The 14987-nt window shown below is 33.4% G+C and overlaps 1 protein-coding gene across 1 annotated transcript in view; it reads right to left on the bottom strand.

Moving 5' to 3' along the window:
- Positions 7526 to 14987, bottom strand: part of LOC109821044 (upstream activation factor subunit spp27-like) — a 9034-nt gene continuing 1572 nt past the window's right edge. The window contains exons 2-3 of the mRNA XM_020387238.1: positions 14834 to 14987; positions 7526 to 7953 (exon numbers count right to left, since the gene is read on the bottom strand). Coding sequence (XP_020242827.1) covers positions 7834 to 7953; positions 14834 to 14987 — 274 coding nt within the window. The 3' untranslated portion in view covers positions 7526 to 7833. The remainder of the gene's footprint in view (positions 7954 to 14833) is intronic.

Below are 14987 nucleotides of genomic sequence, written 5' to 3'. Positions count from 1 at the left end.
AACCGATAGTTGAATTTGGCCCATGGGTTAAAAAATATCCACTCAGAAGGCTAAATATAAGGGAATATAATTCATTGAGGATTAGAAGAAAAGGGATTCCACCACTTCCAGTAAAGAAGCATCACATACCACCTTCTTCGAAAAAAGTTATCAAGGAGAAGAAAGCAGACAGGAGGAAAAAGACTGGAGAAGAAAAGAAGGATAAAAAGAAGGAAGAAAAGAAGATATCATCAATAGGTTTGGTAAGATCTAAACCAGTGCATATTAAGTTTGTCATTTTAAGTGTAAGCATATCAGACAAACTATTAACTTTGATGAAAGGATATTAATGTTACTTGATTGCATGTTAATAATTACCGCTTATAGTGAACTCTCTAAATTTAAGTAGTATGTGTTAACTATAGCCCTTTACCTGTTAACCTTTATAAGTAATTGTTAACTTTTTTCTTTTTTTAATAATTTATAGATTATATCAAAGACTATTGATGATGTTTTTCAAAGAGAAGATGAGATTAAGGAGTTACCATTTGAGCAACAGCTCAAATTTTGGAGAAATGCTGCTATAAATCAGAGAATATGTCATGCACTGAGACACTCAAAGAAATTGTATTGTCAAACCTTTATGAACGAGATCTGTAGGCTTAACGAAAAAGTGAAAGGATTCGAGGGATTTGGTGACATAATAGATCCTGAAGTTTTAGAGGAAAATATGAAGAAGTTTATTGCATATTAAAGAAGGAAAGCCAACCATGGTTGAATCTGACCGTCATGATGACGATAGAGAATTCTTTGATAACGAGTTTGTGCCTGATTATAAATAGGGTAACCTTCGGGAGCATTTTAGTGGAAACAAAGAAGTGAGAGACAAAGTAAATAAGAATGAAGAGGACAAGCAGTTGAATGAGAAAAGATCTGATGTGGAGGATAGAGCTGATGTGGAGGAGGATACAAAACTTCAAACTGGGGATGTGGGATACGTAGGAAGGGGTAGGTAGGGTTAAGGACATCCCACTCTGCAATTTCATGGAGAGGAAGAAGAAGACGGTGAGGAAAAACTATGTGAGTCATCGGAGTAGAGCTCCAAGTACAAGAGCTACCAAGAGATCACAACTGGTTAGGATGTCATTCACCGAACAAAAGAAACTGAAACCCAAGGAAGTTGAGCACATAGATAAACCACTTGTTGTCACTGACAATGTAAACAAAATAACAGTTTACTACGATGATAGCGTTTCCAAATGGGAAGTGTTAAAAAACACGTATTTGACGGATGTTGATCGTGCTGCTTTAAAGGAGGTGAATGAGCGGATTCCTGAGGTAGGTAAGTTTAGCTTACGAGTGTTGGATATCATAGGGGCTTTTGTACATAACTACAGAATACTAAATAATGTGGCAACTAAACTCATAGCTGAGGAGAACAAATGGCTTGTGTATTATTGCAAGCAAAAATGTAGCCAGTAAGTGTTGATCAATGTTTATCTTTTTACTATAATTTTGTTAATTTAGCTGTTAACCCTCTGCTATAAGTTGTGAATGTTAGAATGGAATATGTTATCATACATTTTTAAGATGTGAACGTTTAATATTTATTTGTTAACCCTCTTTTATAAATTGTGAATGTTACTAGTACGTTGTTATGTTTTAGTGTTTAGATGTTAACTTTTATCGTTTAGCTTTTATCCCTCTGCTACAAGTTGTTATTCCAACTGGAATATGTTATGTTTCAACTTTTAGTTGTTAAATTGGATCATTTAGTTTTTAATCCTCTTCCTAACCATATTTTATTACTTTTAAGGAACTTGGATGTCATTCTAACATTGAATAGCATGATTACAAGGACGGAACTCCTATATTTGATCCAAGGAGGAAGTGTTGATGACAAAGTAACTTTCATCTTTAAACACATACTATGGTGAATCATTATGATTTGAATGAATAACTTTTGTATTTTTATGGCAGGTAACCAAAGCGTTATTGGATAGAATACGGTCATGGTTACAGAAGCCTGAGAACTCTGATATAAACAAGCAGTATGAGATTGTGTCATTATTTTTCTGCGTAAGCTTGTTACTCAAAATCCTCAACTTTATATGTTACAGCTTATGGATAGCATGTTACAAATTATAGTTAACATGTTGTGTGTTACAGTTAACATGTTACCCATTATAGTTTTCATGGTTTATTTATAGTTAACATGTTGTTCCTTGTTATAGTTAACATGTTACAAGTTATAGTTATCATTGTTCATTTATAGTTAACATGTTGCTAGTTATAGTTAACATGTTACGAGTTATAGTCATCATGGTTCATTTATAGTTAACACGCATATGTTACAGTTAATATGCTACTTATTAAAGTTCACATGTTATATGTTACTGTTAATAACGTTCATATTGTAGTTAACATGTATGCAATTATAGTTATTAATTTTTATGTAATAGTTAAAATGTTAATTATTATGGTTAACATGTTACGTATTATTGATAACATGTTACATATTATCTTAAGTTGCACCGTTGAAAATTAATACGTATGCATGATAAATAACTACTCATGTTTATTATCTTATTTTTGTAAAATAGCATTCACTCTATAGAGACCGTCCTCACCTTCAACAACTATATGAAGTTTATACACAAAAGCATATTACCGTTGGCCAATCAATTCTCATTGTCCCAATTGTTCGTCATGACCATTGGCATTTTCTCAAAGTTAGATTGGATGAAAATGTTATTTTGCACTATAGCTCGTCAACTCATAGTTCTTACCTTGAGTCTGTTAATAAAGTTATCAACTTCATGGACCATATGAATACCGCATTTGATCCTAATAAAGTTTGGAGGGCATATCAATATAAGGCAATCCCATGCGAGTCTTAAAAGGGAACGTATGTTGCAGATTAACTTTATCACTTTATTAAAGAATTTTCACCAACATAAACTAACCACAAATAAGTTTTATATTTTGTAATTTGTAATTATGACTATGGAATATACGTTTACTTTTATGTACGGGCTATTCTCCAAAAAGGTGATGTACTGCATGTTACGCATGTTGATGATTCGTCAGAGGTAGTACATGTAAGGCTTGCAGCAAAGCTGATAATAGAAGGCTGGGAATTAAAAAATGCTCAGTGGCACATTAGACGCGGATGACCTAGAATTGAAGGAGAGTGCATCAATCACAGTTGTAAAAACTGAGAAAGAATCTTAGCTAGACAAAAAAAAGAATAATCTTTAACTTTTGTTTGTATAATCCAAATCTATGGGGTGTAATGTGATACTTATATGCTACTCTTCGTAGATTAACATTAACTTATCTAGTTATAACTATATTTATACAATGTTTTCTGATTTCTGTAATGTACATAACAAGAACATGTTGTAAGTTATGGTTAACAACTCAAATGATATTGTCAACACCTTACAAGTTATGGTTAATAGTCATAGGTTACAGTTAACAGATTACAGATAATAGTTAACAGATTATGGATTATAGTTAATAGTTTACCGATTATAGTTATCAATATACCAGTTAAGGTTAACATGCTATGTATTATGGTTAACATGTTAAACGGGAACATTCATACATGAGCGTGATGTAGAACCGCTGCACTTCACAGTTTACTTTCAAGAAACAAAGTTTACATATTAATGCCGTAGCATTTGTACCAACATTATATATCACATTCTGGTTATAGTTCATTATATCATATATTTATTATATATATATATATATATATATATATTATATATACTAATATATATATTATATATATATATATATATATATAATATAATATATATATATATATATATATATATAATTATATTATTATATAATATATAGTATAAGAGAGAGAGAGAGGGGGGAGATGCGAGAGACGATAGCATCGAAGACGAGAGGATGGAAGGAGAGCCGCCTAGAATTTCAGTTCATTTATATAGCTATTATCAATCATACAAAAGTGTTTCACATCCCAAATATCAATCAGTGATCGGTTCCTTGCCCACGTCCCTAATATTAATTAGACATCGGTTCTTTGCAAGTTACTCAGTTGTGACCTTCGGCGTGGCATCGATAACATTTCAAAGACTGTTTGTAAACTATTCTATTGTTGATATGTCGTGTTCTATTTCTCCTATTTCTTTTGGTAGTATGTGGTGGAAGTAGCTCGATCTCATCCCATGACACACTACACTTCTCAAAATCTGGTATGAGATAGAGAATTGGCTCATAAGTCCTTTAAATGCTTCTATAGACATAAAACAATTGCAATATTAGTAAATATCTCTCTTCATATACAAGATGACTACACATGCATGTTTACAAAGAATTCACATGACGTCCCAAGCTCGGCAAGTGCATGTCTTCTTCTCCAAATCAACCCGGATAGTTTTATGGAATTGCACTTCAAATATGTCATTTTCAGCTTGTTTAAATCCAATAGACGACCTTTATCTATATTTTCTTTAAGCACTATCTCTGCTTTTGGACAGAGATATCCACGCCATTTATCTACAAGTACTCGTCGATTATTCATTCAGACCATGATTTGTTTATGAATATGCTCAACCATTTGTAGAATTCGTAGCATTCTAGCCTCCTGTACCCAATTGTTAAAAGACTCACCGATATTAGATGTTAAGTGTCCATACTTGAAAATATATTAGGAGAGCTTTAACATTTATACAATGTAAGTTAACAATTGACAATTAACAGTCAAACAATGTAAGTTAATAGAGAACTATTAATAGTTAATAGTTATATATTTTAAGTTAGCAGTTCTAGAATGGAAGTTAACAGTTATACTATAAAAATTAACAGTTTCGTCATGAAAGTTAACAGTTACGAAACAAAACTTAAATTCAGTGACAAAAAGGTTCCTTGTCAATTCATTTAATCTAAATGTGCTATATAACGATACATTATTCTCGAAAAGAATGCATTTGCCCCCTCCTCTTTCCTTATTTGGTACTAAATCCCTAAGTTTTATCACTCTTTTCTAAGAAACTCTTAATTTTCTTTTTCTGGCAACAAAAGCCTTATATTAATAAGAAGGATTGTTGCTTCTTAGAAGAGAGGAGTAAAACTTAAGGGCTTCATTGTTTAAAAAAGAAAGCTAAGGACTTATTAAAGGAGGGGTGAAACCTAGGGATTTGTTTGTCAAAAATAAAAAATCTAGGGCTTCTTAGAAATAAGAAAAAGATAAAACTTAGGGGATGAAACTTCTTCCCCGGTATAAGTTGTAAAGAGAGCACCTCATATGATTTTTTTAACCATCTCTTTTCTACTATGAATTAATTCATGTTATCATATATCAATCTACCAAAATAAATAATTCATATATCAATCTACAAGCGTCTTTGATTCATCTTAATCATTATCACCAAAAGGAAAGGGGAAAAAAATATCTAAAAGAAAGAAAACACCACGGGAAAACTTAAGGAATTCTTGTGATCATAACATGGAGGTGTTCTTTGTTTTTTATTTTTATTTTTCTTGCCTTTTCCTTATCACATAAACAAAACAATGGTCTTTAAGGGTCTCCAAGCATAGAATAAAAACTTTTTAACATGTTTCAGCCTAAGTAGCACTTAAGGGAGCACGTACAATCAAGACTTAGAGAGGCTTTAAGCCCTTAAAGCCTCATTCTTTGAATTTAGGCAGCTTTAAAGATGTAGACTTGTGATTTTATAAAACTCGCATCTTAAACAATTCATGGAATGAAAACTTTCTTCTCAACAAGCCTCAAAACAAAACCAAGTACTGTATATCTAAAATCAATTACTAATTGCTCGAGTACAATCATATCTTGTCTATCCTACTCCGTCACTGAACTTGAGCTATTAGAGAACTTATAAAGTTGTAGCTAGCTACTATGAGTTTTCATCTATGCATTGAACCCAATCCAATTTATAAAACTCTCATGCAATTATTTATAGTTTGTTATTATTAATCTCACAATGACGTACGCATGCATGTATGCATTATTATGCTGCACGCAGGACAAAGTTGGTTCATAGCTTATATTGCCTCCTCAACATCTCATAAGCCATTCAACTTTACACTACTATTCTAAGAAGACCTTGAGCTACTTTTACGATTTATCGAGCTCCAAGAGCTTTTATTTTTATTGTACACATTTAGTCCTCATGGTTTTTATCTTTATTGCATACATTTAGTCTCTATGGTGATTTAGCGCAACTACAGAAGGGCATAATAGTCTTGTCAAATCTATTTTGCGAGGAAAGAGGATTGTCACTCCAAGCAACCGATACAACCGATTCTTTAAGGCTATGTTTGGTTTGAGAGAAAGGGAGAGAAAAGAAAAAGAAAGAGAAAGTAAAAAGAAAGGAAAAAGAGAAAAGAAAAAGAAAGAGAAAGTAAAAAGAAAGGAAAAGAAAAAGAAAAGAAAATGATATTCTTTTTATTGTTTGGTTAGAAAGAATATTGTAAGGAAAGTTAAAAGAAAATTCAACAGAAAGTCATTTTCTCTTGTTTGGTTATCTTTCTGATTAAAAGAGGAAGAAAATTATCACAACATAATTTTAATTCGTACTTTTTGGAATTAGATTTAAATTTTAAATAATTTACAAAAAATAATTAAATTAAATTGTGATTCTATCATATTTATAAAAAAATTACAAGTTACCGAACATGTTTGCACAATCTTAACTCAAGAAAATTTAGTCAAATTTACGATGACTCTAATTTGCGTATAATCTTGCATGATCTTGGACTTGCAAGTTATTCATAACCTCAGGTGAAGAAAGATGATTCCATATAAGCTCTAGACAATGATGCAGTTCAAGCATAATTATTCAACATTAGTATCATTCATATCTTAGGAAGTAATAGGTTAATAAACATGTATTTAAAAAAATTTGGCAATTTCCTAACATAAAAACTTGAGTGGCCATCAACATCAAGTTTGTAAATATTAACAATCAGAAGCACAACCACAATTCCACATTTCTCACACATAATATTTACAGAAAGAAAGGTCAATAAAAGAATCGGTTTTGCCCAAACCATACAACCGATAAGAGATTTTAATTCCACTCACTTATAATGTGGTTTCTTTCTGCATTATTCCAATTCTAACATAGATTACAATGTTGTTTTGGATGATGTTTGGAGCTGGACATTATTTAGAATGAAATTTAGAACTTTTGGGGTTTAATAGGTTGAAAATTTAGTTATAAGCAGTCAAGAAATGAGGTTAAGCACAATCGCATACGTTATACAGGAACCAGAACCTCATATTAAAGTGAAATAATTTCATAGCTCTCAGAGATCTTTCAAGTATTATGTTGTGCTTGCTTGACACTTGACCAGCAAACTGCAGAGATCTTTCAAGTATTATGTTGCGCTTGCTTGAAACTTGACCAGCTTGACTGCAGTGCTACCACCAAATAAACACTGTTCTCACAGTGGCCACCTTCAAACATAAAAACTTGAGAAGGAAACATTAAAAATTTGACAAATACTGCTTCAGCTTTGCTTAGTCATTTAGCACACATTAAGCAAAAAAATAAACCACCATCACAAAGTCGTTCCACAAAAGATAATTCCATTCCGTATGCAACGAAATGCAGCCTAATTAAGACGTGTTTAGTTCAGAATACCAACAGCTTAAAACCAAAACAAGGCTGCCACGTGCATTTTGATTTCTGTGGCATACAAGATAATATAACTGAAAAAACATACACCCTGAATTCTAAAACAGAGGCTAGATACTGTAAACTTTCTGATGCCATCTTTTGCCTACAACAGCCGTGATAAACCCTACAGTTACCATTTACAAAAAAAACCCAGGTGAAGACTTCGTTACTTCTCAAAGTGAGGATTCAGCAACCCTGAGATTTCAAGAAACCCGACCCGGTCTTTGCCAGCGAATATGCCCTTGAGCTTCTCATCACACACAATAATCTTCTTGTTCTCTGGGTCCTGGTGAGAATAATATATTAAAAAAAATATTCAGCAATATATTACACTAACATAATCTGTCCCGACTTAAAGTTGAATCAAAGATGCATATGTTGTATACGCAAATACTTGACATAAGACGCATGATGCTTCTGAAATTAAACAATGGAAGTGATGTCCCAATAATGAAGTTTTGACTATTGTATGGAACAACAAGTATCAGAAATGGGATTTCCGACAAACACCCAACTAATGGAGAGTTTTTTGATATTGTCACCATGAACTTAAGGAGAAAATAGACCTCACAATGTGGTTTCCAGAGCTGATTTCTCCAACAGAAGTAACCCATGTAGATGAAATACAAGCTATCACCATCTCATAACTTTGTCAAACTAAATATAATTCTAAAGCAGGTAATTTGTAGGATTAACTTGGATGCCCAAACTTCCAAAAATTAACTTTGAAGCCAAAAAATTACCTTAACAATGGTTATCAAAGTTTTTTGAACTTTGGTGTATTTTCGGGCAACCAAAAAATTAAAAACTTTTGGTTATCGAATTAAAATTGGTGTAAATTTTTTGGATATTTAAATTGGTGTAAATTTTGAGATATTTAAGTTTGTATAAAAATTTTCGCCATCTATTATGCAAGCATTGCCCCTAAAAACACCAGCTAGCAGTCAAGTGCAATAATCATGATCATAAAGCAATAAACTATGATGGAGCATTTATTTCATCCGTTGCAGAATATGGACAAACAACATGCGATTCAAAGGATAGAACAAGATGCAACTCAACGGATAGAACAACATGGAAACAATTTTAACATATGTTGTTCCAACTTGGTCAACTATTCAGTCTACAGCGCACAATAATCCAACAAGTAGATTGCCTGAAATTGTACAATGATCAGGCAAGTTCCTCGAAAATTAGTGTGAAAATACTTCACTTTGTACTTTTTGTTTTAATAGCAATGAACATAGTGTGAAAATAGTTCACTTTGTACTTTTTGTTTTAATAGCAATGAACATACATGCTACATTGCAAAGAAGTAGGGGAAAAAGCATCTGAAACATCCTTGTTTTTGATCAATTTACCAGCAAATCTGTCAATAATAACTATCTTGGGGAAATATTCTAGTTCCTCGGCATCCTTACTAAAAAGGTAGCAAGGAACAACAATATTATTAACAGATGAAGACTATCATATTCCATTTTTTGGTCCACCAATAAAGTAGCTAAGCCATTTGCATCATCAAGAAGTTTCAGTGAACACATGGACATATGTCGCACAAAAACACTTATTGAACACTCCTCGGGCGAGTGTTGGCAATTTTAAACATCTATTCAACTGTATAATATATTTATTAATTTGGTACTTGGACACTTCTAGCGCACACTGCTTTATGCATGTTGAAACATTTATTAATACCACATGAAAATCAAGACATCTATTACTACTATCATTTGCATGCTGAAGACCATATATTACAGAAAAAAAATTTCAAAACATTGGCTTACATTGATGATGATAAACTTCAACTATGGTTCAATAAAGGAGGAGCATAATAAGTTATTTTACAGAAAATGAAGCATCCGGGGCACCTTCCAAATCTAGTATTAGAATTTAGGAAAGTATGTGCATGCAGTTTCTTGACTGTATATATATGCATTTAATTTCCCAAGGAATGTTTACGTAATCATGTAATCTCTTTCAATACACAACCATATGTATGTTTTTTGATCTTCACTAGTCAATGTATCCTACCAATGATGAGTTTCCATGTTTGTGTCCCTGTATCTTTATCTCATGCTTTGCAGTTAGAAACTTCGTGGAAAATACGCATAACCTCATATTACCAAAATGATATTATAACTTTCCCCTTAATAATGGTGTTTTCATATAAAAGGTGTAACACATCTTAATCTTATATAAGAGGATCAAATTAATTTTACCACATCATGGAACCAACAGTCAAATTTAAACACATACCACATCATATATATTTATATCTATGCATGTATTTACATATGCATAGAAGCATATACACACATGTATACATAGACACACACATGCACATACAGTTAGCGAGAGACATATATGTATAATACAATCAAGATTCAAGTCCTAATGCAGTTTCTTGACTGTATCTATAGGCACGAATACATGATTGTTCAGCTGGGTGTGGGCGCACGATATGGAGCCTGTAGTATAACTCAATTCGACTACCTAACAAGGTAAAAACTCAATTCCAAAGCTATTTATTTAAGAAAAAAATTAAAAACCAATACGTTAAAAAAAATTTGATGATGCGGAGGCTCTAGTATAATTTAAAAGCTAATACTTATATTACATAAATGCATTTATTATTAAGACACAATTTTAATATAATTATACATTGCATGCTTTAGTAAATAATATAAAAAATGTGATTAAGTTACTTTATATAATTATACACAACATGTTTCGGTTAGCATTATATATAATCCCATTAATTTCATACATTTGTTGTTACTCAAATAAAAACAAAAATTAACAAAGTCACAAAGAAAACTCAGATCATAACAAGATTCTCAATCAAAAACCCCAATTGTGAAGCAAAACCCTATATTTCCATCAAAATTTCTACTTTTTAAGCAAAAGCCCTCACTTTTCATAAATAACCGTAAATTTAAGTAGAAAAAGCCAATTGTTGCAAGAGAAGGGAAAATTCACAAAAAAATATGGATTCTAATTACCTCTTTGAAGATTTGTTGACTTGAAGGAGAATAGCACGTTGGATAATTTTTTAGGCAGTTCGGTGGGAGAAGATTAGTGAAAATTTAGTGTAGGTATTTAGCTTTTTATTAGTAAAATACCATGTACACATATGATGAATATAGTCAATTGGGTTTAAAGATCAATGTATTTGATCTCTATGGTAAAATGTTTATATTTTTTCTCTTGTACTATTTATGAAATTAACTTACATTTTTGCTCCATTTTCAGTTCAAATGTATGAATCCTGGTAATTATTATCTTTATTTTCAAGTCGTTAGAGGTCCCATATTGCTGCAGTAGCTTAACATAGCAACAAGAGATGTAATCACATTAGCGATCCCAAATACAAGACTAGATCCTTGCAACCTATGTTAGCCACTGATTTAGACCTAGAACTGTATTGTAACTTTATAAGCTTATGCGGTGAAAAACTCCTATAGGAGCATGTACTTACGAGAATTTGTTAGAAAGAAGATTACGCCACATTTCACCGTGGGGTACTTACGAGAATTTGTTAGAAAGAAGATTACGCCACATTTTACAGTGGGTGTACTTACGAGCAGTGTTATTGAGGCGCAAGGCGCAATGCGGGGCGCAAAGGTCCCTTACGCGCACCATGCGCAAGGCGCACAACAAGGCGCGCGCCTCGCTAACTGAGGCGCATAACTCAAATTAATATTTACAAACATCATAAGACAGAAACATATAAGCAACATATTAGTTACCTACATCCAAAATTATGAGAATATCAACTTAAATCATCAATTATGCTAACTGAATTTTTAAAGTAACAAAAAAGATACAAGAAACATGTATTTAAATCATCAAATTAAGTGATTAACAATTATGAGCATATGTTTATAAATTGTCACATAAAAGACTAAGAAATATAATTAACAAACATGACTATTTATAATTTTCTAGTTAGTATTCTTAATTGATATTTGCTACTTAGCTTGAAAAGATGAAGAATGGATATAATAATTACATATTTACATGTTCATAATTTGCTATTAGCATGCTAATTAGAGAAGGAAGTTACAATTAGCAAACAAGTATACTAAATTACTAATTATTGTGTTCTTTTTATAGGTTAAACATAAAAAGATAAAAATAGATTAGCAACTAGTAAGAAAGAGTATATTACATGATATAAATATGTAATTATGTAAATTATTTAAAAAAATAGAAAAAATAGTATGTTACATAACACAGGTGCGAGGCGCACGTGAGGCGCACGCGAGGCGCGAGCGAGGCGCATGCAAGGCGCGAGCGAGGCGCATGCGAGGCGCACGCGAGGCGCGCGCCTCGCTGCGTGCAGCGCCCCGCCTCGCGTGCGGGGCGCATTTCGCCCAGGCTGAAGCGCCCCGCGCCTGGGGCGCGTCCGGGGCGCGCGCCTCAATAACACTGCTTACGAGAATTTGTTAGAAAGAAGATTACGCCACATTTTACCGTGGGTCCCCGCCCATCTCCCTCTAAACTCATCTTGTGCATGAATAAGCATTTAATTTCCCAAAGAATGTATATGTAGTCATGTAATCTCTTTTTGTACACAACCATACAAAATGTTTTGTGATCTTTACTAGTCGCTATATGCTATATATGAGTAATTTTACTGTTTGTGTTCCATATCTTTATGCATTGTTATCGAGGAGCAAGGCGCAATGCGGGGCGCAAAGGCCCCTTACGCGCACCATGCGCAAGGCGCAAAACGATACGCGCGCATCACTAAATTGAGGCGCACAACTCAAACTAATATTTTTTAACATAAGACAAAGAAGCATATAAGAAACATGTTTATAAATTGTCACATAAAAAGACCAAGAAATATAATTTCACCTACTAAATCACGAAAGAGTCTTAATTAGCATGCATATCATAGAGAAGTTCATAAGTTACCACAAATCATAATGCAAGATAATTTTCCAACATAAGCAAAAGTCTATGAAACAAAACAAGCAAGTGACAAATAAGAAATATGTATTTTCATTTAAAATATGATATATGTATTTTTAAGTAACAATTAAGTGATTAAAAAACATTATTGTTCATAATTTTCTAGTTAGCATTCTTAATTACTATTTGCTAATTAACATAAAAAGATGGAGAATGGATGTAACAATTACATACTTACATGTTCATAATTTTCTAGTTAGCATGCTAATTAGAGAATGAAGTTATAATTAGCAAACAAGTATACTAAATTACTAATTATTGTTTCCTTTTTATAGGTTAAACATGAAAAGATGGAGAATGGATTAGCAACTAGCAAGAAAGAGTTAATTACATGATGTAAATATGTAATATATAAATTATTTAAAAAAAATAGAAGAAAGAGTCTATTACATGACGCATGTGTCAAGCGCACACAAGACGTGCGCGTGCAATACCCCGCCTCTAGTGCGGGGCGCAATTGTCCCAGCCCGCAACACCCAACGCTCGGGGCGCACGCCTCGATAACAATGTCTTTATGCATGCTTTGCAGTGTACCAACTACTTCAAAACTTCATGGAAAATACACATAACCTCATGCTACCAAAATGAAAATACCATTTCCCCTTAATAGTGGTGCTTACATATTGTAGACATTAAGTTAGTCACATCTTAATTTTACATAAAGGAGCAATCAATTTAACCAAATTATAGAACCAAAGGTCAAATTTACACACATATCACATCATATATATTTATTTATATGTATGGTTACAAAAAGTGCTAGGAGGCTTAGGCGTCAGACTTGATGCCTAGACCCTAGGCGTGGCCTAGATAGTTCTCCTATTTTTCTTATTTCTTATAACAATAACTGATAATAAATGTTAATATTATAGAAAGCGCTAGGCACCACTAGTTGCCGAACTAACACCTACACCTAGGCGCATAGGCAGATTTTTTTCTTGGTTTAAATTTTGGTGAAGGAGGTTTTCTAAAAAATTGAGGAGATGGAAGTGTTCATAGCCAATGGAGGTATGGAGAGTTTGAAGGAGGTTGGTGGCTACAGCGAAAGAAATCACGATCAAGAGATAAGAGATGCAGTCCGCATAAGCGGCCTACACTCTCCTTGGGGCTTCCAAAACCTAGGCAGGTGGCCTAGGTGTTGCCTAGGTGTCGGTAGGCGTCGGGCTAGGCGCCCACTTTTTAGAACACTGATTGTATATGAACACGTGCACACACATGTATGCATAAGCACACACATTTAGAACAAGTGATGTAAAATACAATCAAGATTCAGTCCCCCAAGCTAGCATTTGGAAGGCTCCATGTCAAGTACTTTAGACAGAATGACTCAAATACTCTGTCATATATCATAAAATATCCTTGTTACTTCATTCTATTAGTGAATTATTTCGGCCACTTTGTAATCAAATAAAATCATGAATAAATCAACATCATACTAACACAAATAAAATCCAAAGCAAACACAAAAAAAGTCAACATTCCTCAAATGATAAGAGTGAATCAACCCTTCCATCTGCCATCAAGACCTTCTCTTTCCCTTGCATCTAACTAATCCTTTACCAACATCCAAGCCTTTTAGTCACTAAGTCAGCCTTTAAATTGAGCCACAGCTGGCTAAAACAACGCAATCTAAAGTCTTTCCTATATTATGCATAGATCGTCTTCATGCATTGTTTTACCAAGCAGTGCACCTTTCGAGTGGATATAAGGTAAAAGAACACACACACACATGACTTATGTCACCCCCCCTCCCCCCCCCCCCCCCCAAAAAAAAAAAAAAAACAAGGAACAAAAAAGAACACACTAAAACTGTCAGGTAGCGGTTCAAAAACCTGTTAAAACAATTATCTAAAGCTTTCTTATACATTTAACTGTACTAACTCAAAACTTACGTGGTTAGAGCATTAAAAATCCTTTAATACATTTATCCATACATCTATTACGAAGCACATTTTTAAGGCATTCACCAAAGAAATAATCACTTGTTAACCATATTTTTAAGCAGTTGAAAAGCCAAGGTAAGCAATTGTTCATAGATATCTTAGACATTTCACCATACCCAACCTTTTAGCTCCTTATCTTTAACTTTTAGGTTGCATCTAAAAACCCTAAACCCTAAACCCTAAACCTAGTAAGGGAAAAAAACTAAAAAGAAAAACACAAAGAAAATTGGGATTAGATTACACCTGAAGATTGTTCTCCTTGATGTAGTCCCAAATCCGCTTCAGCGCCTGAGTCCTCGCAATCTCCTTCACCCCGACCACCGCCTGCAACGCCGGAGACACCGGCTTTGGCTTCGTGATTCCTCGAGGCTGCCTTTTCGCACCTGACTCCGCCGCC

Source organism: Asparagus officinalis, chromosome 8 (assembly GCF_001876935.1).
Source record: "Asparagus officinalis chromosome 8, Aspof.V1, whole genome shotgun sequence".
In the NCBI taxonomy this organism is placed as follows: Eukaryota; Viridiplantae; Streptophyta; class Magnoliopsida; order Asparagales; family Asparagaceae; genus Asparagus; species Asparagus officinalis.
This window is presented reverse-complemented; position numbering and strand designations above follow the sequence as displayed.